General features: G+C 48.8%; 1 protein-coding gene across 1 annotated transcript in view; it reads right to left on the bottom strand.

Moving 5' to 3' along the window:
• tns1b (tensin 1b) overlaps positions 1-25092 on the bottom strand; it is a 122897-nt gene that overhangs the window by 94845 nt on the left and 2960 nt on the right. Inside the window, 2 exon segments of the mRNA XM_047046437.1 lie at positions 4124-4161; positions 9457-9571. Coding sequence (XP_046902393.1) covers positions 4124-4161; positions 9457-9571 — 153 coding nt within the window.

The raw sequence follows: 25092 nt of genomic DNA, 5'->3' as shown, positions 1-25092 counted from the left end.
GAGACAGAACAGGGGAAGACAGAGAGGGGCGCCACCCAAAAACCATCTGATGTCAAGGACGGCCAATGACTGAAAGACAGAAGCACTCCTGTCTGTGTGTCCTGTTGTTCAGGTCAGCAGGGACGGCCGTGGCCTTGATGTTTGCTGCTGGCTAAAAGACTGAAACACACAGCGACCCCCAGTCTCCTGGCAACCACAGCTGCAGCAAACTACAGCTCCTCCTGTGGCAAGAACAATAAACACAAGATGTAATGGTAATAAGTCTGCCACTATCAGCAGGCCATCTAATTACAGTCTGTTCTGGAGCAGCGGCTGGAATGGGCCCAGGAGTCCAAAACAATGTTGCAAAAAAATATACATACCCACAGTACAAAATGGCTGGCCAGTCCAAACAAAAACATGCTTTTCTTTCAGCTTTTAAAGCGATAGATGAATGTTGAGGGAATTTCAGGGGAGGGTAAAATGAAAAAACACACTCCATCACTCTGGAGAGGGGAAATAAAGAGACAGAGAGAGAAAGAGAGAGAGAGAGAGAGAGAGAGAGAGAGAGAGAGAGAGAGAGAGAGAGAGAGAGAGACAGAGAGGCGAGGGGGACGTAGTGGTGGCTGCTGTGTGTTTTGTTCTCCAGCAGCTTTGTCAGACTCCCTCCTCATTAGCAGAGGAACCCGCAGTGGTCTCCTTCTCCAAACACCACACCCCCAAGGAACCATGATGGCTCCTTTAAACTCTTTGGCTGTAGGAACATAATGTTGATGCCTCAACTCACCAAACATGAAGAAAAAAACACCAAAGTTAATCCTGTCACTGGGTCTGGAAAGGACCTGCCATACTGTCGTGTTGCTTACACTGGTCTGTTGAAGTAAACTGAAATAAACTGTAAGTTAGGAAAACTCCAAGCAACTGACAGCTCTGCGTCGCCACAACACTGTAAGACAATGTTCATATATGGAGATTGTCTGGACAGAGATTAACACCACGTAAGGCCTCATTCTTTAACCGTCTTATTTCTGCACAGTCGGCCTCATGGAAATCCGACAATCTGAGAATCTATGGAGGAAAGAATTAGCCTCGCCGAAAAGAGAACCTTTGATTCCACAAACTGTAATTACTTGTGAAGTCTAGGGCTGTTCAAAGTTCTAATGTACACTCATGTTGCTGCTGTTCCAGTAGTCATTCACTCCTCTAAACACTGCACTCATGTTGCTGCTGTTCCAGTAGTCATTCACTCCTCTAAACACTGCACTCATGTTACAGCAGTCTGATGGATCTTACACAGCACTGGAAATCAAGTAACAGAGAAAAACATTAAATTCAGCTTAGCCCCTCAAAGAATAAACAACATGTTCCTGGATAAGACTACATTTGTGATTATCCTGTACAACTGCACCTGACAATTGTACCCAGTAATCCCTGTGCTACAACCACTGAGGGCTTACTGTAAGACTTGAGACAGTACATGGCAATTACAGCTTTTTATGGGTCGTTCATGTTACGTGTTTCAGGACACGTTAAGACATGATCCTTGAATGGGAAATTGTTGAATGAACACTTCCTCCCCTTCCCTCCTCGCCTCCAAAACGAGAAAAGAAAGAAATCCATAATTTACTCTCCCCTCTTAACCCCGACTAACTTACATTTATGATCAACAGGAGAGTAGAGCTTTATTTACTTTGCCCTTGGAATTCAAATTAAGTCCAATCCCACAGGCTGTACTGTGAGACTGGGCCAAAGTCGAGTCCAAGGTGCTGAACATTCTCTGAGGCCTAAACGTGTACCCTTCGCTGCTGGAGAGCGAAAGCGGGGTTGGCATCAAGTCTCTCCAGATAACAAACCAACCAGAACCCAGGGAACCATGGCAAACCCACACGAACACCATGACGTCATCTGACCCAACTCATGTTACCAACCACATAAAGGCAAATCATTGTCTAACAACCGCCCCTCACTCATAAACATAATAACATGGAGGATCTGTGGCCAAATGGAAGCCCTCTCCACATCCAGGGTTCATTTGCAGTATTATCCAGCTAAGGAAAGCCATGGGAATCAGTTCCCAGAAGCCCTTTACCTTCTCTGTTTGGCTTGGTGTTGGAGCCGTGACACAGGTGTGATGTCAGAGACAGACCAGAGCCTGTCTCCTCAGTTCTGTCAGCTACCAGTGAAATTCCAAGGAAGATATTTCTATCCTGTCATAATTCAGCAGTCAACTACTACTGAACTAATCTGTCTTCATTGCCTGCCACACACACTAACACAACCAAATACATGCTCGCACACACACACACACACACACACACACACACACAGACACATGAATTGTTGTCACACACTCTTTTACACGCAAATCTGACCATTTGTTTTTGGTGTGTGAGGTTAGGGGGAGCTTGTGACAGCCTTATCTAGAAATGCCACAGAAATTTATAACTGTGGCGACTCGGTGAGGAAGCTGTCTCAGGTCTGAGTTATTGTAACAAGCTGGATTCCAAACATGTAAGATCACATATGAACCAAACTGAGAGGAACATTTGTGGAGATTAGACAGAGCTTAGTCCGATATCTTTAATAAATAATTCATTAAAAGAAAATGTCCCCAGGACATGCAAGCTTGATTGAATGCTGATAGTGATCAAGCTGGCCCATTGCTATCATTCAGGAATATATTTTATATGACAAGGTTAAAGGTTTCTTGCATGTCATGTGACATTATTTGGCAGTGGATGTTTCCAGAGTAGAAAAGGGAGGTTTGTTCCTGTTTTGTGCAGATTGGGAGTATTTTTATAGCTCGATAATTTCATCAACTGAGAATCCATGGTCGGCCTGTTTTCACAATTCAACAACGTGGTTTGCTGAAGCCTTATGTTCTTGGTTGCAAATAATCTAGACATTAACATCTAAAGAGATGGTAATTCAGTCAGTGGTATTAAGTCATTCCCCATCATTCATCACTATGTTTTATCAAGATGTTTGAAAAGTCACACAGGTTAGTTCTGCGGTCACGAACATGCTGCAACAACAAACAACTTTTAGGGTTGAGGCTTTGCATGGTGACTGAATTGTATCGCAGCTTGTTGACTGGATTGGAAAACACAACACCACATTGTACTTTACGAGCCAAGGCACTTGGTTTAACTGACCAGTGTTATGCTATCGCTACAACCTTCAGACCTGGAGACCTTCAGACCTTCAGACCTGGAGACCTGGAGACCTGGAGACCTTCAGACCTGGAGACCTTCAGACCTGCAGGGCTGGGGAGCTGTGCGCCCCTCGCCCCACGCCCCATGTCCCTTGCCTGGCTGACGAACACCCCTGGCATTTCCTGTCAGTTTAGGCAGGGGCGAGCGAGGAGAGGGTAGAGCTGGCAGCTCCCCACCATTTGGGTAATGGCTGCCAGATGAAGGGTGTGTGTGTGTTTCAGTAGGAAGAGGTGCTGTAATTGTACAGCAAATCTCTCTCAGCAGCCTTCACACACACACACACACACACACACTCATGTTTCCCCACAACACCCAAAGCACACCTTCCTCCCTCTTTCTCTCACTTCTTCAAAGAGCCCCAGCTTCAAAACACGTCTGTCTGTCATGTAGCAACCCTCCCGGCAACGTCTGTCTGTCACGTAGCAACCCTCCCGGCAACGTCTGTCTGTCACGTAGCAACCCTCCCGGCAACAGGGAGAGGAGGAGAAGGGCTCTTTATTTTTAGAATGGGGGCGACTCGAACATGCTAGAGTTCATCCAATCTAAACACACAGTGGGACAGGCTGCACTTGTTTGGAGATTCTGCAGGATTCAGACAGAGAAGCCATGTAGCTTGCATCAACACAGGTTCATCATCTGATGGTCATAACAAAATAAATAACAAACTAAGATTTCAAATGTATTTATGATATTGCGTGTTTGAACATGTTGCCTCAAGTGAATCATGAAATGTGAAAAACAGACTCACGGTAACAGATAACTCTACTGTGTTCACATAAAGTCTCCCCACTGGGTTTGCCATCAAGTGTCATATACATAAAACATAAATATCACAGTAGGATACATTCAGTTATGACATCACATTCAAAACAGTGAAGCTCGATGTTCACTTGTTATTGTTACATATTCAGAAATATGGTTTTTCTTACCTTAACCTCACATTTCTTGTGGCAGGCGATCCGGCACACTAAGAGAAGGGACACCAGAAACACTGAGTTAGTTTACATTTCCACAAACAACTAAAGTTTTAAACTCTAACGAGGCTGAACATAATGGATAGTGACACTGAGTAAATGAAGAAACAATGTTGAAATGCTCAGTTCCACAACATGTTTGCTCTACGGTCAAAATAAAATGATTTTCAGCATCCCTCAGCTGAACAATGATCAAAAGACCATCAAAACGTTCATGAGCTGAAGTCTTTCCAGATATGAAAATGTATGCTTTTACGGGAACCCTGCGCTCTTTATGTAACAAGTCACAGTTTCTGTCTCCAGCCACATTTTTCAAGGCGAGTGTAATATTTATTATGATTAGTTGTTAAGTAATTTGAGGTTGAAAGTTGGACCCTCTCCTATTGTGTGAGAGGTTCTGCCGCCGTCTGGAAGTTAGGAAGTGGAAGAAGGTAAGACTGAGAGCTCGCTATGAAGCCAAAGGCTGTTGGCTCAGAAAGGTGTTTTCATTATCGTGGGATTTCATCTCCCGTTCAAACCCCAGGCTGGGACACTGGAACATGTGGAGGACCTGGGAAGGGGTTGTTAGGAATGCTGCTAATGATCAGACACGTTTTTAGGAAGACTAGTGTTGAGAGTATGAGTTCAGGTTCAAGCTGAAAGGGTATGTGAAGCCCTCTGTGACATTACTTGTAAAAAGGGCTATACAAATACATTTTGATTTGATTTTGGTTTTATTTGGTTGAGTCTGGTGTGACTGGTTTGTCTCTGTATCAATAGGAGGTTAGGGTTAGGTTAGACTTGCCTGCAGGAACACACAACTAACCCATAACTACACCAGCTACTACTAGAAAACTTTATAAGAAAGTCAGTATTTGGATAAACGTGGGTTGGCATCTAATTAGTTCAAGGTATATTTAGGTTATATTTCAGAACTGCGTACTATATTTGCACTTGAGGGGGTAACATTTGCGAGCGAGTTGGACTCTAATTAAAGGCCTTGAGACGCGTGTGGCAGCAGGAAGGCTTTGGGCTGTGATCCCACGAGGATCCTGCTTCCCAGGGTTACATTCAACACAGCTCCGTCACCGATACAAGGAGCCACCAGGTGCCACCAGGTGCCACCACGGGCCACCAGGGGCCACCAGGTGCTACCAGGTGCTACCACGGGCCATCAGGGTAAACCAAGCCATGCCTGAATACTTATAACAAGCGGATCACGCAATCTAAAAGCCTGACCTCCACCCTTGGCCCTTCTCCTGCTCTGCTCTCACCAACACCAGAAGCTTCTGAACACCACCAGCTCCTCGACATCCACCTGGGTTGGCGCAGGGTTTCAGAGCAAACTGTCACAAAACCCAAAAGTTGTTTTTTGCGAGACAACATGTTGCTGCCGATGACACGGTCTGCAGAGAGCGAGCAGGCTGTTCCCAGTGCGCGGGGCCTGGGTAAGCACGCTGCTCCCTGAGGGGAGGGGGTGGGGGAGGAGAGAGGACTTCCATATTGGGTGTGAAATCACAGAGCACAGAACCCTTTACCTTGTTAGGAAATCAGAGCTTCACAGGGTAAACAGAACAGAAATGAACAAGAGAGGAGATGATGGGGGAGAGGACGAGAGGAGCAGGGAAAATGGGGAGTGGAGAAGGGGAGGGGCAAATAAAGGAAGAGAAGAGAGGAGAGGATAACAGGAGGAAGAGAGAGAGAGAGAGAGAGAGAGAGAGAGAGAGAGAGAGAGAGAGAGAGAGAGAGAGAGGGGAAGAGAGACAGAGGAAGAGAGAGAGAAAGAGAGAGAGAGACACATGGAAAAAGTGAACCATGTTGAGTATGGGAGTTGGTCAGCTTGGGCAGGGATGATGAGGAGATCAGCAGCCAGGGTGCTATCTGAGTCAGAGACTGAGGAATGCTCTAGAGGAGAGCGAGGGGCTGAGCAGGGCTGAGCTGAGCGGCTTCCTTCCTCTGCTGCTGGACTGGAATGAGACTGTGCTCCCACAGGGATGGGCAGAGCCAGCTACAGAGAACAATCAGAGAACAGGGCTGGGTCACTTCCTCTCTCTCTCTTCCTCTCTCTCTTCATCTCTCTCTCTCTCTTCCTCCTCTCTCTCTCGTGTACACACATGGTGTAAACATCTAGATACTATATGAGTGCACATGACATACAGAAAAAAACTGATAAAGTTATGACTCACAAGCACAAAGTGCAGACTTTAAATCTCTTGTTTCCTCCCGGGCACAATGCCGAGAGGAGAGAGAAGCTGCACCCCCAGAGACACTGCCTCTCAGCAGGAGTCCTCCTGTCACAACGTCCTCACGCAGCGCTCCACACTCAGCGCTCCACACTCAGCGCTCCACACTCAGCGCTCCACACTCAGCGCTCCACACTCAGCGCTCCACACTCAGCGCTCCACACTCAGCGCTCAGACTGGGACGCACACCAGAGACGGCCGCGTTCCAAACCGTTGTGTAAATGTTTACCTCCTGCTGTTTGTGCTGCAAACATGGCGAGCCACCACACAAACAAACCAGAACTAGCCACGAGAAGCTCTGACTAAATGGGGAGGCGAAGGACTTCAGGGCGGGAGGGGGAGTGAGTGAGAGAGAGAGAGAGAGAGAGAGAGAGAGAGAGAGAGAGAGAGAGAGAGAGAGAGAGAGAGAGAGAGAGAGAGAGAGAAAGAGAGAGAGAGAGAGAGAAAGAGAGAGAGAGAAAGAGAGAGAGAGAGAGAGAGAGAGAGAGAGAGAGAGAGAGAGAGAGAGAGAGAGAGATGTATGTGTATGTGTTTGAGTGTCTGCATCTGTGCTGCACGTACCACAGACCCCAACCCTAGCCCTAGCCCTGGCTCTAGCCCTGGCTCTAGCCAAACACAAGCCCCAGCCTCCAAGCCTTTCTCTCCCATGCCTCTGACCCCTCCATCCACTAAGCACCATTACTAGTCAGTGCACTCCCCTCCCCCCTCATCTCATCCAGGGTAGTGTTGGGTAACTGCACACCAGTGTGTTCATTCAAGGGTTTGGTGAGAGAGGGTTTTTTTCTCCCAGTAGTTCAGGAGGACAGACCAGTCTAATATCCTGAGAGGAATACCTCTTATCTCAGGATCGCACACAGACATGTGGATGGGTGTCGTCTACAGGGAAACTGGATTCAAAACTGAATCGATTCTATCACATCAGGCCACAGTTTGAATCAAAATTAGGCTTTTTTCATTCCACCGCCAAAACCTCAGGGTTCTAGGAAGCACAGACTCAAACAACACTTTCATTTGTTGAAACAGCTGTTTCCTTAGATCCGTGTTCAAGTTTGAAGAATCAAAACCGTGAGGTTACTGAGAGGTGAGTCGATCGGGGTCGGCCATTTTGATGTCCTCAGCATTGCAGCAATGAGAGCTACAGAAATGGGCTTTGGACAAATATTGTTTTGCGAGGGACAATGGAGCCGAGGTAAATCCCAGTATAATGTATCATTCAGATGTATCTGATCTGACACCAAGCTCATCCAACACACAACAACAACAGGACAGGATTGGTCTGCAGATTTGTAGTTCAACAGAAGAAGAAGGCTTCCTGGAGCTGTAATTGACACTCTGCCCCCCTCTGGTGGCAGACTTCAATGTAACAACACAGCAGAACCAATTCTGCTTGGTTTTGACAATTATCTTAACCTTAAATAAGATCCATTCTGACTATTTTGAAGATGACCTTAAATAGTCATGTTATTTTCTCAGATGTTTGTGTGCTTCTCCCCTGGGGAACGACCAGCAAGTTGGAGAGCCAATCTGCACTAACACAAGAGAGGATGGATTCTGATCGATGACTAAAGTCACATTCCACAGTCCTTAAATAAAGGAGAAAAAAGGGTATTGAAAATACATTCAAATACCTGCAAATATCTTAAATCCATTCCCAGGGTGATCCAGCAGGGGGCAGGTGATCATAACCAGAGGATCTTGCTTCCAAACGAGTACCTGATGTACACGATAGCCCCCGACATGTTTAGGAATGTTTGGTGTGCGTGTGTGTGAGTGACTTTCTTTACCTACACAGATAAAGAGGTTGAACTCATGTATGTGCAACAGTCCTCTTTACAGTGAGTAGTAATCAAGGACTGCCTCTGATCAAAACAAGTCTGTGCGATCGTTTAACTGATTAGGATAATTCTACTAGACTGGAGATAGCAGCAATCCATCACACCCAGAAAACCAAATCATCCTGTTGATCCATCTGCTCATCTCATGGGGGAAGCAGAGGCTCAGGGTTCAGGACAACACTCTAATACAGCTAAGTGGAGCCTGTAATCAGGTTAGTGTGCACATCTGTGTGTGTGCTGGACTGGGTGCATGGTTCTGTGTGTGTGTGTGCGTGTGTGTGTGTGGTGTGTGTGTGGTGTGTGTGCATGGTTCTCTCTGTGTGGGGGGGGGGGTGCATGGTTCTGTGGGAGAGAGAGTCCTGTTTGGGTTCAGATGAAACCTGAGCTCTAACTCTGCAAAGTCAAACAAGGGAAGGATGAAGGTTTCTTACTGAATAAGGCAAACATTACCTTCTGCCTCCAGTACTGAACAATCTGTAATGAAACCATGGCCTATTTTTATACACGAGTACTGTTTAGACAAGCCAATATAATCTCCATAATAAATCAATACACAGCGTTGAGCTGCTCTAATGGGGCCCTATGAGGGAGGTGTGTGTGTGTGTGTCCTACCATGTCTGTACACGTGTGTGTGTGCGCACAAGAGCACACATTTCTGCTCTCTCTGGTATTTGTGGCGTTCCTGAAGAATGAGCTAAATGTTGTGGAGGTCCAGGCCTTCCAGGGCCCTGCCCATGGTGACTGGATCCATAACAACCACATGTGCTGATATCAGAGCGTGTGTACGGCGCCACGTCTACCCTCCTCAGGGTCAGGGGGTCCAGGTCTGGGGTCAGGGTCAGGGGGTCCAGGTCTGGGGTCAGGGTCAGGGGGTCCAGGACTGGGGTCAGGGTTAGGGGGTCCAGGACTGGGGTCAGGGTCAGGGGGTCCAGGTCTGGGGTCAGGGTTAGGGGGTCCAGGTCTGGGGTCAGGGTCAGGGGGTCCAGGACTGGGGTCAGGGTTAGGGGGTCCAGGACTGGGGTCAGGGTCAGGGGGTCCAGGTCTGGGGTCAGGGTTAGGGGGTCCAGGTCTGGGGTCAGGGTCAGGGGGTCCAGGTCTGGGGTCAGGGTTAGGGGGTCCAGGTCTGGGGTCAGGGTCAGGGGGTCCAGGACTGGGGTCAGGGTCAGGGGGTCCAGGACTGGGGTCAGGGTCAGGGGGTCCAGGTCTGGGGTCAGGGAGGCAGGGTACTGACCTCTGCAGATGAGCCCCTCCTGGCTGACAGTCTGCTTGCAGGCTCCACAGTGCTTCCCCTTCTTGAAGGTCTTCACCCTGAAGGTGTGGGAGTGGACGGCATCAAACTCCTCAGGCTGCAGAGACAGGAAACAGGAAATAGTTTTCAGTGACAGGCGTCAGACACGACGTGAACGAGGAAGTGTGATGAGGTAGCTCAGTGCTGGAGCATCTGACTCAGGAGTTTCCAGGTTCAAATCCCAGCCTGTACGATGCTTTGGATACAAACGTCTGCAAAATGAATCACGGTGTATTATGTGTGTGCTATAACTGTCAGAGTCAGAGTGAGATATGGTCCAGACCCAAACTGAGCAAAAGTCAACTTGTAGCCCCATTTGCTGACGCTGCATCATACCTCCTGTGAGGGAGGGAACAATGTGACACCATGTTGATACCTCAGACCTCAGCATCCTATCTCTGGACATGGGGTACACATCACCATGGATCCAGACTCAACAGACCCAGTTGAACTTTCAGTTAATTTCAATCAATTTCCTCCCAAGCCAACTGGATCTACACAGCTTCAAACACAACCATTTCAAGTCCAGAGGACTACATGAGTCTATGAACATGTCCTCTGCAAAAGAACTGTCCTCTTTTGACTAAAAACAGAATGTTACTGAAAGGAGGGAAGCGCCTCCCTCCCCCCTCCTCCCTCCTCCCTCCCCCTCTTCCCTCCCCCTCCTCCCTCCCCCTCCTCCCTCCCCCTCTTCCCTCCCCCTCCTCCCTCCCCCTCCTCCCTCCCCCTCCTCCCTCCCCACAGGTGTGTTGTGTGAGCCCTTCTAGAAGGTTCCAACCTGACTACGGCCTGCCCCCAGAGAGACCCCAGTCTGAGGTTGACTGTTTTCTTTCTCCTGTGAGGACTCTCTGTCTAAGTCTCTCCCTCTCCCTCTCTACCTCCCTCCTTCTCTCCCTCTCCCTCTCCCTCTCCCTCTCCCTCTCCCTCTCCCTCTCCCTCTCCCTCTCCCTCTCTCTCTCCCTCTCCCTCTCCCTCTCCCTCCCTCCCTCCCTCCCTCTCCCTCCCTCTCCCTCCCTCTCTCCCTCTTTTCCCTCTCTCTCTCTCTCTCTCTCTCTCTCTCTCTCTCTCTCTCTCTCTCTCTCTCTCTCCCCTCCCTCCTTCCTGTCTGTCAGCAGACCTGCTGGTCTGCAGGGGGAGTCGGGGTGACAGAGAAGGCAAGTCGAAGGACGATCGTCTCCGGTGACGTTGGCCTCGACTCAAACCCTGCCACAGGTTCCCTCGCAATGGTCAGCCGCCCCTCTTACAGGGCGACGTGGGGGGAGTTGGCCTGTGACATCACTTCCTCTGAGTATTTGCTCAGCTGGTCTCCATCCCAGCCTGGCTCAGTGGGCTGTTTACCCTGCCTGGGACGCCCTGGTCCAACACAGCTCGCAGGCTAATGGAACTGAGGCTTGTTAAGAAAACAAAGTGTGTTACAGCAGGGTGCTCCCTGCAGATCACCTGTCTGGAATGTGACCTCAGAGCAGCAGGTGTGACAGCCGACTCCCAGGTATGAGACCATCCTACACCGCCTGCATGTGTGAATGTACACACAGTGGTCTGGAAGACTCTTGATTCCAAAGTTCTGCAAACCACTAATGGGATAAACCGCAGGGGGAAATGAAGAGAGCTTATTGAATATCTCTTCAAGACAGGAAGCCCAGGGGAGAGAGGGGGCTGTGTGCAGGCTGGAGAGAGAGCTCTGGACGGCCATGTGGCCGGCACATTGAGCAGCTCTCTGAGGGCTAGGCCAGGCAATGAGGGTGACGAGGAGGAACAGATAGGGAGTCGCCCGGCGTGGCATCGATCTGCTGCAGACGACCCACACACCAGACTGTGGTCTCCTGACTGGAGGCTGGGCAGCCGGGCAGCTGTGCGTGACCTCTGAACTCTGGGAATCCTGATGCGGTGCGCTGGTGAGCGCTGAGCGAGTGCAGCGCACACGACACCCGTCTGACCGGAGCGCTGGGGTGTTTAAACAGACTCCCTCTGGGGTTTAGGAGCCTTCTTTGTCTCGGTGAAAGATCTCTCTCGTTCTCATCTCCATCCTGTTGCTCTCTCAGTCTTCACCCCTCCCTCCCCTCCTCCCCCCGTCCCCTACACGCCTCATCGTCTGCCGTTCTGGGCACCTCTCCACTTCTCTCTCTTCTCCCTCTGACTTTGTCTGGCCTCGAAGCTCGTTTTCTCGTCTCCCCCCTTTCCCCTCTCCTTTCCTGGCCTCCTCTCCCATTCCTCCAGACCCCCACGGTTGGGGAGGCAGATTTATGTTTTGAGACGTCTGTTTGGTGGACAGGAAGGCTTCAGTCTGGTTCTCAGGGCTAAGGGATCTGGGCTGGTCTTCTTTCCACAGCTAGCAGGTAGCTAGCATTCTTCAAGTCAGGTGTCGGGGTCATAGGTCATGGACTGTAACATCTGTAGGTGTGGTGGAGGTTACATACAGTACGGTGGAGCACCTGTGCTGTACTTTAATATTCAGCCCCCAATTAAGCCTTGATTTATAGAACCCTAATCCTGATTGGCTAAAGACCTGGGGGTATTGCATGCAGGTTGTGTTTGTGTCTCTCTGAGACACATGGACACCACCAGACACCCCCCCTTCCCCTGCCTCTGACTTCAGCCACCAGACACCCCCCCTTCCCCTGCCTCTGACTTCAGCCACCAGACACCCCCCCTTCCCCTGCCTCTGACTTCAGCCACCAGACACCCCCCCTTCCCCTGCCTCTGACTTCAGCCACCAGACACCCCCCCTTCCCCTGCCTCTGACTTCCGCCACCACATCACATGATCCGCCTTATCTGGTTAGTCTGACACAGGGGGAGGCAACACTGTGAGGATCCAGCCTGGCTTCTTACACCAGCCTCCCTGCCAACACTGTCCACCCCCTGCTGAGATGGGAGATGGCTGTTTGTTTATTTGGGGGGCTGTGTGTGTGTGTATGTGCGAGTGAGTTGTATGTGTGTGTGTGTGTGTGTGTGTGTGTGTGTGTATGTGTGTGTGTGTGGACACTGTCAAATCTTAAAGCTTGTGAATGATTCACATGCATAAACAGGCCCTAAATGAAACAGAACTTCTCATCGGAGCTCCTGGTCTCAGCTGGAGGTTGCTGGGTGCAGAAGTAACCAGTGTTTATGTTGTGGCTCCTCGGAAAAATAAACACACGCTGTCCGCTATGCCAGAGTAGGACTGTTGTTCCACAGCTAGCATACTGTCTACCTAGCACCTGCCTACCACAGCTACCAAAACACAGAAACCCACAGGAATTGTGCTGAAGTGACTTATTCTGTTCTCAGGATTCCACTGACAGTTTAGATTCTGCCCTTCAAGTTGACACAAGAGGAATTTACTGAGTCCAATTTTCCTTTTCTTATTCAACCGCAGCCTGGTTACATAATCATGGAGAATCAAGTGTTTGAATTGAAGTATAAACGGTCCAAGGTCAGTGCTCAAAGTGATGAACATTTGTGTTTGGGTCAACGATCTATGGAGATGTTTGGTGTATTTGTCATTCATACACTTCGTAAATATGTGGGATTATGACCAGATTCTCTCTTCGATGCAGGGGTTCCACTTTAATCTGTCTTGATCTAAATCGCTGAGCAGTGTTGCCATGGCTGCAACCTCGGCATTCTCTGGCCACCTAGTCAGTCTGTTTACACGGTTGCTATAGAAACATAGATCCTTGGGCCCCTGGGATCTCTCGTCAACTTTCTGGTTGTGATTCATGATACGAGGTCTTAGCTGTTCCTGCTCTCCCCAAGCAGCAAGGATTAAACCCAGTATCAATATCAACAAAACTGTTATCCCCATACATCGAGCACACCTAAGCAAACATTTTCTTGTGTGAACATGCTTGAATGAAAAGAAAATCAACAACACACAGACACACACACACACACACACACACACACACAGAGACACGGTAGTGAACTCCACGTTTGAGTCTTTCACGCCTTCAGACAGTGTGACAGGAGGAGGAGGGTACACGCTCTCACACACACACACACACACACACACAACAGGCAAAATGTCTCAATCTCAGTCTATTCAGAAGTACTCTAAAGAGCACCCCGAAAACAGGCTTCTAGTGTCCTCCCCCCTCCCTCCCTCCCCTGCCCCTCCCCCACCCTCCTGACAGGAGGGGGGGGAGAGAGCGGGGAGGGGGGTTGAAAGAGAGGTGGTAGGGGGGGGTTAGGGAAGCCAACACTTTGGGAATACAGAGCCCTACCCCTCTACAGTCTGTCATGTTCCATCACATGCTAATCCAGTTTACTTTCTCTTCTGTGTGTGTGTGTATGTGTGTGTGTGTGTGGGGGGGGGGGGTGATGCCGGGGTCATGGTCTGGGGGCAGCTTGTGCCAAATGGACTTGGGGTTTATTTTCCATCAGTGCCTGCCCCCCCAGCACCTTTGCACCCCCTCGCTCAGACGGCCGAACAAGCTTCCCTCAATAGCCCTCTCTCTTTTGGCGCCAAAATAAAAAAGACCCAGATCCATTGTTTACCCCCTAAATGCCACGTAAATAAACGCTGCAAACAATATAGCACGGTTCCCTTCATGGACTTAATTGTTTCCGTTCATTAGCGAAGCGTCACTCAGAGACTCACAGTGTTTATTGTTTAGAGGAGGGGGGGGGCTATGTTTGGGAGAGGTGGGGGGGTCGTGGGGGTAGAGGAGGGGTTGTTGATGCAAGGGGCAGAGAGGCAGAGAGGGGTGGGGCTGATCGTTGGGGTATACGATCACAAGGCGTGTCTCTCTGGAATGTCGTCCACAGGGTTGGCAACCATGCAAATGTCCTCTCTGGAGCTGCCCTGCCTCCACGCTGCCCTGCCTCCACGCTGCCCTGCCTCCATGCTGCCCTGCCTCCATGCTGCCCTGCCTCCATGCTGCCCTGCCTCCACGCTGCCCTGCCTCCATTCTGCCCTGCCTCCATGCTGCCCTGCCTCCACGCTGCCCTGCCTCCATTCTGCCCTGCCTCCACGCTGCCCTGCCTCCATGCTGCCCTGCCTCCACGCTGCCCTGCCTCCCTGCTGCCCTGCCTCCATCTCTCTCTGACGGGCACAAAGGAGGGCAGCTCCAATAGGTTCCCCAGCATGCCCGGGGCCAAAGCCAGTCCACACACACACCGCTCGCTGAAGCACTAATCTCCTGGGAACAGGAACCCAAACACTCCGCCCCTCACAAGTGCACACACACACACACTGCAGGCACATGCACACACACACAATATTGGTATGTTTACTAATTGGCTGCTGGGGTCTTGACCATGCAGGAACGTACATTGAGTAGTTCAGATCTTTGTTAGTGGCTGAAAGACCAAACAATCTTCCTTACATTCATGTGCACTAAACCTTGGCAATCTTCCGTTTCCCTTTGCCATTATCATGGTTCCATGCAAGACTTAACTCTCTCATTTAAACAGTAGCTTTCTAACCCCAGTCTAATGAACAAAAACACACACAAAAGAACAAGGTATTGCATTCAGTCCAGCATCAGAGACAGAGACAGACACACGTTTATCAGCAGCTCCCAGAGGGCAACAGCGTTTCCAGAGAGAGTGAAATGTGATGACCTCCAGTACAACACACCTTCACACTGCCTGGCTCCACTTTCAACTCTTCAACTTCCCACAGCAGAGGACAGTGAGAACAGAAGGGTTTTCTGACACAGTCAAAGCCCCATCGTATGTTTGGACCAGACTAATGACCCAGCCATTACATTTAGAACTGTGTTGTGGTAAATTACTTTTCCAGTAGAAGCACAAATTAACTGCAGCTCGCAACATGCCTTTTCAACTAACCTAAATTATTGGGTTTTTGTGCCAAAATGGAATGCAATTTGCTTCTCACGTATTGGGTGGTTGTAGAGTGACATCACAAGCCTTTTAATGTTTGTCTTTACTTTTGACTTAATAACCTTCGTAATAACCTTCTTTATAGCCTCCACAAACATTATCTACAACCATCCACGTCAACAGACTGAGAACAATTGTACGCTAAAGTTTCAGTCAAGTGAGTGAAAACCCTCGTGTGTTCACTCCAGACCCAGGTGGTTACAGACAATTCCACAGGAGAGACAAGAAAGCCTGGAAGTAACGTCACCTTGAGAAACCTCATCAGATTTTAGATTCGAATAACCTGCAGCTCATCTCCCTGTGAGGTGTTGGAACTGAGTGGTTTAGTTTATACCTGTTAGATACCAAACACACAGACACACATCTACAGTGAACTGCAAGACAGTTCTCTATAAAACCAGTTCCACACCCCACACAAAGCGCTCGAACCCCAAGCGTCTGTACAAAGGTTCTGACGTCTGGGTAAAAGATCGTCTGGGTAATAGATTGTCACGGAAAAAATAAATAAAATGCAGGCCCTAACGGCTCACTTGTGGACCAGTGATGTGCATGGCATGGTTCAAATAACACGTCGACTTAATTTGGGGGAAAGTAGTGCTGTCAGCTTTCAGTAATGACACGACTGCGGTAGGTATCGCTTACAAAGCAGTGAGGGAGCATTTTGAGTGCAAATGAGATGGTAGACATAGTATGGAAAAGTCAAAACAGCATCTAATCCTGCCTCCCTTCCATCGGTCCAGTATGAATGTAGAGTCCCTGTCCTGTACAGCACAGGGACAGGGGACAGGGGACAGGATGGGGTCTGGACTCCTGGACCGCTCCAGTCAGGGAGAAAGAGTGGCAGCTCTCCACAGCAGAGGGGCGGGGCTGGGACCAGCAGAGGGGCGGGGCTGGGACCAGCAGAGGGGCGGGGCTGGGACCAGCAGAGGGGCGGGGCTGGGACCAGCAGAGGGGCGGGGCTGGGACACCATATGGGAGAGTGGGACTGCAGGAAGACACACAGAGACCACTGCTGCAGATCCCATCTGCTACAACGGGGACTGAGTGTGTGTGTGTGACGCCTTTCCTCCTTGTCCAGCCAAACCACCCCCGGTCAGATACACCCCCCCCCCCCTCCTCCAACACATCCCCTTTACCCTGTTAGAACCCCCACCCCTCTTCCCCCCTCCCTCCCCCGCCTGTTCACTCTCCCACAAATCTGTCCTCCTTCATCTCCTAAATGCATTTCAGCCAGAGGGGGTTCTCACCTTTGACCTCCCCCCGCCTTCTCCGTAGAACACAGTCCACTCTGTCTCCCTCCCACTCTTTCTTCCTTCACTACATCCTCCCATCTCCCAGTCTGTTCAGCTCCCCCCTCTCCCCTCCCCCCTCTCCGCTCATAGGTCACGTGATAACAACAGAGCCCCACTTGGATATGTGATGATGGAGCGTAGGATGTGAGTGTCTGGCCTGGAGGAGATGGAACTGCTGGAGGAGGGACAGGGGCTGCTGGAGGAGGGACAGGGGCTGCTGGAGGAGGGACAGGGTCTGCTGGAGGAGGGACGGGGGCTGCTGGAGGAGGGACAGGGGCTGCTGGAGGAGGGACAGGGGCTGCTGGAGGAGGGACAGGGGCTGCTGGAGGAGGGACGGGGGCTGCTGGAGGAGGGACGGGGGCTGCTGGAGGAGGGACGGGGGCTGCTGGAGGAGGGACGGGGGCTGCTGGAGGAGGGACGGGGGCTGCTGGAGGAGGGACGGGGCTGCTGGAGGAGGGACAGGGGCTGCTGGAGGAGGGACAGGGGCTGCTGGAGGAGGGACAGGGGCTGCTGGAGGAGGGACAGGGGCTGCTGGAGGAGGGACAGGGGCTGCTTCACCTCGTCTGTGGGCGGGTGTTTCTGGTGGACCTAGTGGGGTGTGGCCACACCGGATTCATTTTTAGGGAAGCCAGCGAATCTCTGGCTTCAATCAGACAGAAGACAGAAACATAGCTTTGTCAGCAGAATGCTGCACCTTCGACGCCCCACCCCTACCACCCCCACCTCCACCCCACCCCCACCACTCCACCCTTATTCCTACCCCCACATCTACCAACACCCCACCCACCCCCACCTAGCTGGTAGCCATGGCAGCCTCTGGGGTCTGCCCAGGAATGGCTCTTGGCACTGGGGTCAACGACTTCCAAGAGGGGGGCTGTTGTCCCAGCGTCCTGTCCCTGTCAGTCTGGACAGGCTTAAGCTCATCGCCAGCTCTCTCCTCACTACCGCCACGTCAACAAGCCACGCTTCACTTTTGCACTCGAAATAAGAAATCGCAAGCTAAATAGGTACAGGTGACAGTAACATGACCTCATCGCAGGTGACGGTAACATATCCACACCCCAGGTGAAGCAGCATCGCCTCATGCGGTCCTGCAGCGTCTGTGTGGTCTGAATAATGGTCATATTGTGGTATCGAAGTCCCTTCTTTGTGAAATTCTCTGCAGGTTCAGAGTCAGGTGAGTCAGGCCCGAGGAGACATTAGACTGTGTTCTCTAGCCCAAAGAGACATCAGACTGTGTTCTCAGGCCCGAGGAGACATTAGACTGTGTTCTCTAGCCCAAAGAGACATCAGACTGTGTTCTCAGGCCCGAGGAGACATTAGACTGTGTTCTCTAGCCCAAAGAGACATCAGACTGTGTTCTGTGTAAAAACCAAGCAAGGCATCTGCTGTGCCACAGATGACTGAATTATTCATCCCACGCACGGGCGTGAACTACAGACCAGGGTTCCCAAGGAGAGAGCGATAAGCTCCCTTCGCAAACAAACGACAAAAAGTCGTATGTGAGGCCGCAAAGCCACATCCATAGACAAGATAGTTGGCCCAAAGTCATGTTTACCGTCGATGGCGCATTTCAAACAAAGTCCTGACAAAGAGACTATTGTAGGAGCTCACGTCTGATTGTAATTAGCTGCTATCTGCACAAGTCAAAACAATGACAGGGATCAAGATTTCCTGAACGTTTGGATTACCGGCACTCAGGCAAGGAAGCCAAAGAGACAATTTATTATGACTAATATGTTTACTTAGTGGTGGGGTCCCTGAGCACCAATACCAGCCCACAAACCCTGTTAACCGACCGCGAGGCAACCCCCTCACCAAGACTTTCCAAAAACCCTTCAACTTCCTGAAACAAAACAGAAAATAATCCATATACTGTAACGTTTAATGTAACGTTCCCATGGACATCCATTCTTGACTTGCAAATGTTCCCATTCTAGGCTCTTTTCCAAAGCTCTGATTTCAGCTTTGGCTGTCAGGTGATACGGCTGCTGGGATATAGGTGAGACAGATATGGAATGATATTCTGGAGTTAGTATGAGAGCTAGGCGTCGGTGGTCAAACTGCTTCATGTGAAGGTGAGCTGGGCTGAGCTGTGAACTCAGAGGGTTGGGGGCAGGACCACTACTGCAGCTCTGCAGATGAAAGCAGGCATGTGACCTCTGCTTCTCTTCTCCCCTGTTCCCCCCCCCCTCCCTTACACGGTCACCTGCTTTTCATTTAGGGGGGAAATCCACCTCAGGCATTCCAATCTCTCTCTGCCTCCTGCTGCTCCTCTCTCTCCCTCTCTCTCTCTCTGCCTCCTGCTGCTCCTCTCTCTCCCTCTCTCTCCTCTCCTCCTCCTCCTCATTCTCTCCTACCCTCTCGTCTCCCCCTCTCTTCTTCCTCTCCTCCCCCTGTCTCTCCTCCTCTCATCATTTCAAATCAGTGAGATCCCAGGGAGGATTACTCAGTCATCCAGAAGTGGAAAAAATCCCTCTCTTTTTCCCAGACCAAGAGAGTTGAAAAAGTACAGCTAGACTACAGAATGAGAGAGAGGGAGCGATACAGAGGGAGAGGGAGAATCTCAAATACTTGAGTTTAGTTAGGATTATAGTCTCCTTTCATTCCACTCTACAAGAAGCAACAGGTGTAGATATTTGCTAACGTTTTAAATCTTAAATCATTTCAGGGTCACTTAAGATCTGGAAACTAACAGGCCTTGAGGCTCTGAGTCAAAAGCAGAACTGAATGAAACAAATGATTCTTCCTAAGACTTCATCCTGTCGACAGCATGCGGGTTAGGGTTAGGCTAATCTTTCATATGCTGAATCTGCCTCTTAGCTGGAGTCGAGGCCTCGACTATACAAATGAATCAGAACTTGTGCATCCATATCCCTACAACAGTTCAAACCAGCAAGATTCATGATTATGTTCACTATGATTCTGTTCAGTGCACAGGGACCAATAACCCATTAAACAGACTGTGTTTTTATTTGTGGTTTTAGACATTCAGGAAACATCCAATAGGCTTATGATTTACAACTTTAAGTTTGCAAAGGAAATTCCAAGAAGTGCATGATTCCAAGTCTTGTTTGTTCGCATTCCACAAGGATAAAGATGTCATCAGATGGAGAAAAGAGAAAGCAATGCTTATCCCATAAATGGAGCAACATTATTGCAAAACTATGATGGCATGTAATGACAGTGATGCACACAAAATAAAAGTGTTTGGTTTTAAGCAAAACCATTTTGGCAAGTTCGTAAATGTTTTGTTTCACTTGATATCTTTAAACATTTGCAAATCTTCCTGGCTTAGCTATTGTTTTGTGGAACCAAAACATTTCGCTCTCTCACGACCTGAATTGACATGAAACACTAATGTTTCATATGGTGAAATCTTGGTGAAAAACAGCCAATTATTACCCTGAAAAATGCTTCCCAGAAATGTGTTATTTGCCCGCTACTTCATCCATGTCCTACATGGCAGTTTGAACAACAATACATAGAATGCATCCCTCTGCTCCACTGACCGTGGTTACAAAATCATTTCCTCCAGTCCATCATGTCACTTGAGGCTCATTATGATATTGCATTAAACAGCACATGGCTTAACTTTAGCAAGGGTCAGTCATAAAAAATGTTTCTCAACCATGAGAAGTTATGACACACACATAGGCCTGGCATGAGGCGCTGACACCGCAGCGACACAGCCTGACACCAGCCCCAGACAATCCCAGAAGACTTCCTCTCTCCTTCCTCTCTCCCTCCTCTCTCCCTCCTCTCTCCTTCCTCTCTCCCTCCTCTCTCCTTCCTCTCTCCTTCCTCTCTCCTTCCTCTCTCCTTCCTCTCTCCCTCCTCTCTCCCTCCTGTCTCCCTCCTCTCTCCCTCCTCTCTCCTTCCTCTCTCCTTCCTCTCTCCTTCCTCTCTCCCTCCTCTCTCCTTCCTCTCTCCCTCCTCTCTCCCTCCTCTCTCCTTCCTCTCTCCTTCCTCTCTCCTTCCTCTCTCCCTCCTCTCTCCTTCCTCTCTCCTTCCTCTCTCCCTCCTCTCTCCCTCCTCTCTCCTTCCTCTCTCCCTCCTCTCTCCTTCTTCTCTCTTTCCTCTCCTCAGCTTGACTCCATCCAGCCTGCTGCCTCTGGTCATCCTGACAGCCATTGTTAGGCAACACTGTCTTCCCCCTTCACGTCAACTCAAGTTCTGCATGGATGCAGACAAACAGGAAGGAGGAGAGATCATTATGGGATTGATCGGCCCAGCGCCACGTCCGGCACAGCAAGCCCATGCAGTGATTGGCAGTCTGGATTCAGCCAGGCTGGGCACCGTGCCCAGTCAGACCCTCGCTGTTGTTATCAGCGAGCTGAATCCCTGGCTGTCAGGAAACTAGTCCCCCAATTAATACGAGTGTCAAAGAGCAGCACGATCAATACAAGAGAGGGAGGTTATCAAACCAAGGAAAACAAACTGTGAGCAGCCCGTCTTAAAGCTGGCAGCGATGACAAACAGCACGCTGAGAGATCTTTGCTCTCCTGCAGCACAGCAACAAACATCCACGACTAAACACATTCTCATAAGGTTACAGATATCGTTCACCAGAAAGTGAGAGTGATAGAAACAAAGTATATGCACATTAGACCAATGCTTTCTACAGGTATTAATAGATCTCAAGTTCAGGCGTACAATGGCATGGAAGGTGTACTAACAATGCATGTAGGCCAGAATGGAGGAGCATGGAGGAGCATGGAGGAATGTGGAGGAACATGGAGGAGCATGGAGGAACGTGGAGGAACATGGAGGAATATGAAAGGGGCATGGAGGAACATGAAGGAACATGAAAGCACACACACAAGCACACCCACACGAGGAGCTGGGTGATGCTGACATCTGAGGGAGTTAGCAGCAGTCTTCCCCCACCTCTTTTCTATTCAGGCTGGAGCCCCAGTGTTGGGGCCCACATGGTTCTAGTTGGCTCTTTGAAAGCGTAATCATTACCAGGTTCCCACACCTCTCCAGCTCAGGGTTTAAACGGAGACAGAGGCCCATAGCCATCTCACTTCCTGCTCAGCGACCCCTAACCTTTGACCTCCACTTGGATTTAGGCTAATCAGTTTCTGTTTTTTTACTCGCAGTATTTCGGGATGTCAAATTCAGTAATAGCACAGATTCCTTTTATCCAACTCCTTTATTCGTCTCACGTATCGCATCCATTTTGTGGATCGAGCCAAGCACCAAAAACCTGCATGTCTCCTTATATAGCAAACTCTACCTGTTTTACACTACATCAAGCCAGAAGAACTCAAGTCCCAATCTGGCTGTTCTCAACTTAGTCCTAAAATCTAGGGCATACTGGAGGGAGATTAGACCTGCAGAACATTTCACAACACCTCATAAATGGCTGATTTCAGTGAATCTGATTGTACTTTTGAAGGTCTTGGTGTGTGCTGTAGATCTCATCCTAGAGCCATTTTCTATTAACTATGTAGCAACTAAGGAAACCCAGTATGTTAAACAGAGTGAATTAGGTTATTTAGGTTATGGAGTACTTCACAGGTCCTTTACAACACAACTGGTTACAACCCTAAAACAACCTAACCCTAACCCAAACACGACCTAACCCTTTACAAAGCCGGCCAAAAGTGTAAGTCATCTCTTGGTGAGTAACGTGAATGCAGCTGAACGTTCCCAATACGGTCCAGTGTTCCTCCTTGAGACTCCAGCACTGACGACCACATGGTTTCTGTCTGTAGCTGCCTGTTGTGTGTTTGTGTTCGGTATGTCTGAAGACAATCACAAACATTCATTGCCCCAGAGATCACATGTACGAGGAGTTTCATCTTAATGTTATTTAAACCATACGGACAACACAATGTATACACAGAGAGAGTAAAAAATGAACGAGCATCCTAGCCAAACCGCTAATCAAATCAATATTGACTCTCAAAGAACGTCCGATATATTGTAGAAGACAGATGCTTTCCCTGATTGGTCCAAACTTTGCCTTCCCACGACCCCCCACCAGCATCCCCATACATGACACACCCCCCCTGGTGGGAACAGGCAGCCAAGACTCAGCAAGCCAGCACAGGATCAACCTTTACTGGATCTGCAATGGATCTCATGAATGTTACCATGGAGATGCTGAGAGAGACAGAGGTTTGAAAGAGAGAGACATACAGAGAGACAGAGATTCGATTTGGTCATACGACAGAGAATCAGAAAGACTGGTGACGGTTGAGACCAGACGTGGTGAAACCCGCAGAGACCCTGGTGTCTTCAGGGTCTCCTGTGTCTGCAGGGTCTGCTGAGCACTCTCACCAGAGCTAACCTGCCCAGAGTGAAGGCAGGGTCCCCTCAGAGCATGAGGCTATGAGGGGGGGTTCTATGTTGCATAGCCACTGGCTTGGGGAAACCCATTCAGACTGTGTAGAGTCCATGATGGCGCTTGGGTTGGACTGCACTGGGTTTCAGGATGATGAAATGGAGAAGACATGCTGGAAAACCACTGCATGGTAAATCCATTATGGCTCCAAAACATTGGGGCAACGCAATGCCAGATGTTGCAATTACAGAAAATGTTGCCATATTTCACAAGGGGCCCCACATGTGGTACTTTTTTCATTCAAATCAAAGGTAATCCTAAGAACTTGTGAAGGTAGAAACAGTACTGAAGTTAAGAAGTAGAAAACTAATTCTACCTTTAAAACCTTTTTTCAAGGCTGCAATAATGAGAAGTTGCAGTATTGAGGATATTTTTTCAACCTTTCGAAAGTGAAAAAAGGTTTTGAAAAAGTTTATATCATTGATGAGGACTAAACTAAACTCTACTGTGCTTCATTGTACTCTGCTTTGCTATACTCTACTCTGTTTAGGCTTCTCTGTTCTCCTCTCCTCCTCTCTCCTATAAAAAAAAGTACAAGTTCAGTTTACACTTTTTATGGTGTCGTGTTGTGTGTGAAAACACAATTTCAGACAAAAAAGTTTTGAATGTTGAAAAAAGCCGTTGTGGTGTCGTTCTGGTGTGTAAACCATAGCACTCAGAGACCAGCTGACGCAGCCACCTCATTCTTAAGACTCCTCAAAACACATCGACTTTGTACTGTCTAAAACTTCCAGCCTTTCCTATCTTTCCCAGTGTACATGTTTCATATATGTTTCATCAGTCCCCTGATTACAGATTCTTATATTTTATCTCCACTGTTCTTAACTCACATATCTAGACAAATTTTACAAAATACGTTTTTAAAAGGCATCCCCCTAATAAAACCTATTATGATTATTATTTAGACCAAAAGCCACAGTAAATCCCTGAGACTAGCTGTCAGGTGAGCAGGCCAGACATCTGAAGATTGTTTCATGACAGGTTAATGGACATTGATCATGACAGGTTAATGGACATTGATCAACCCATTAAGCTCCTTGACCTCTCTGACAGCTCAGAGGTTTAGCCAAGGGTCAATATTTGCTGTGGCTCATGGTCGTGCTGGTTTTCTCTCAAGTGTATTTGGAACAACAACTCTAGCAGCTAGTTGGATCAGAAGCTCTAAACCCACAGTAGTAATACTTCATTTAAAATCCCTCTAAAGCCCTTGCGTATCGGTAAAAGTAGCCTTCAACGCACTGGTACAAATCCTTTGACTTCCTGTGCACAACAATGTCCTTTTGAGCATTCTCTTTTTATATCCATTTCCTTAAGAAATATTTTTGTAGACTAAAACTTTCCTGAATGATGAGCTGAGGTTTTTGGGGGAATGTTTTCATGCCTTTTGCCTTCTCTGTGATTGACCTTTTCAGTGAAACCTTGTGAATCTCACACCGCACTAAATTCCTTTTTGGATCTCATCTATTATTCAGAATGTCTTAGGAAGGACAGCAGTTTGCCGGTATTAGATGTTGTTCCCTTCTAAGGTCTTCTTTCACGCCCTCTGAAGTCATTGTCCACTCCACAACTCACCCAAAGCAATGTATCCTCATTTCCTGTGTACAGTCAGTCATTTCCTGTCTTTCCTCAAGCCGTTTGTCTGTAAACTGGAAAACTTCCATGTGTCCAGGACACTCCAGAAGTTAGGAAAACAGTATTTTCTGAGCTTGGCAAGCATATTGAGACCGTCTGGTTCAATGAGAAGCTACTTTCCCTATAACAGTTTCTGCAGCTGGAGGCATATCTCTCTCTATTGTGCCTAGACTCCAACAAGAAGACTCCTACAATCCTACAACAAGACTCCTACAAGAAGACTTCTTCAAGAAGACTTTAAATCTTTAGAACACACAAAGACATCATCTGTATGGTCCGTGCTTTCAAATAACACAGTTGCTAAACAAATATCAGCATCAAAACCAGAATGCCTGTTTTGCCTTGCATACATCCACACAGTCCTATCTGAAGTGGTTAGAAAGTGTCTTGACCAGTTATATGTACACGTAAACATGACCATTACGTAAGCCTGACCAGCATGCAGGTAGTACAGTGAAGTCCTTTAACCCAA

Source organism: Hypomesus transpacificus, chromosome 23, assembly GCF_021917145.1.
Source record: "Hypomesus transpacificus isolate Combined female chromosome 23, fHypTra1, whole genome shotgun sequence".
Taxonomy (NCBI): Eukaryota; Metazoa; Chordata; class Actinopteri; order Osmeriformes; family Osmeridae; genus Hypomesus; species Hypomesus transpacificus.
This window is presented reverse-complemented; position numbering and strand designations above follow the sequence as displayed.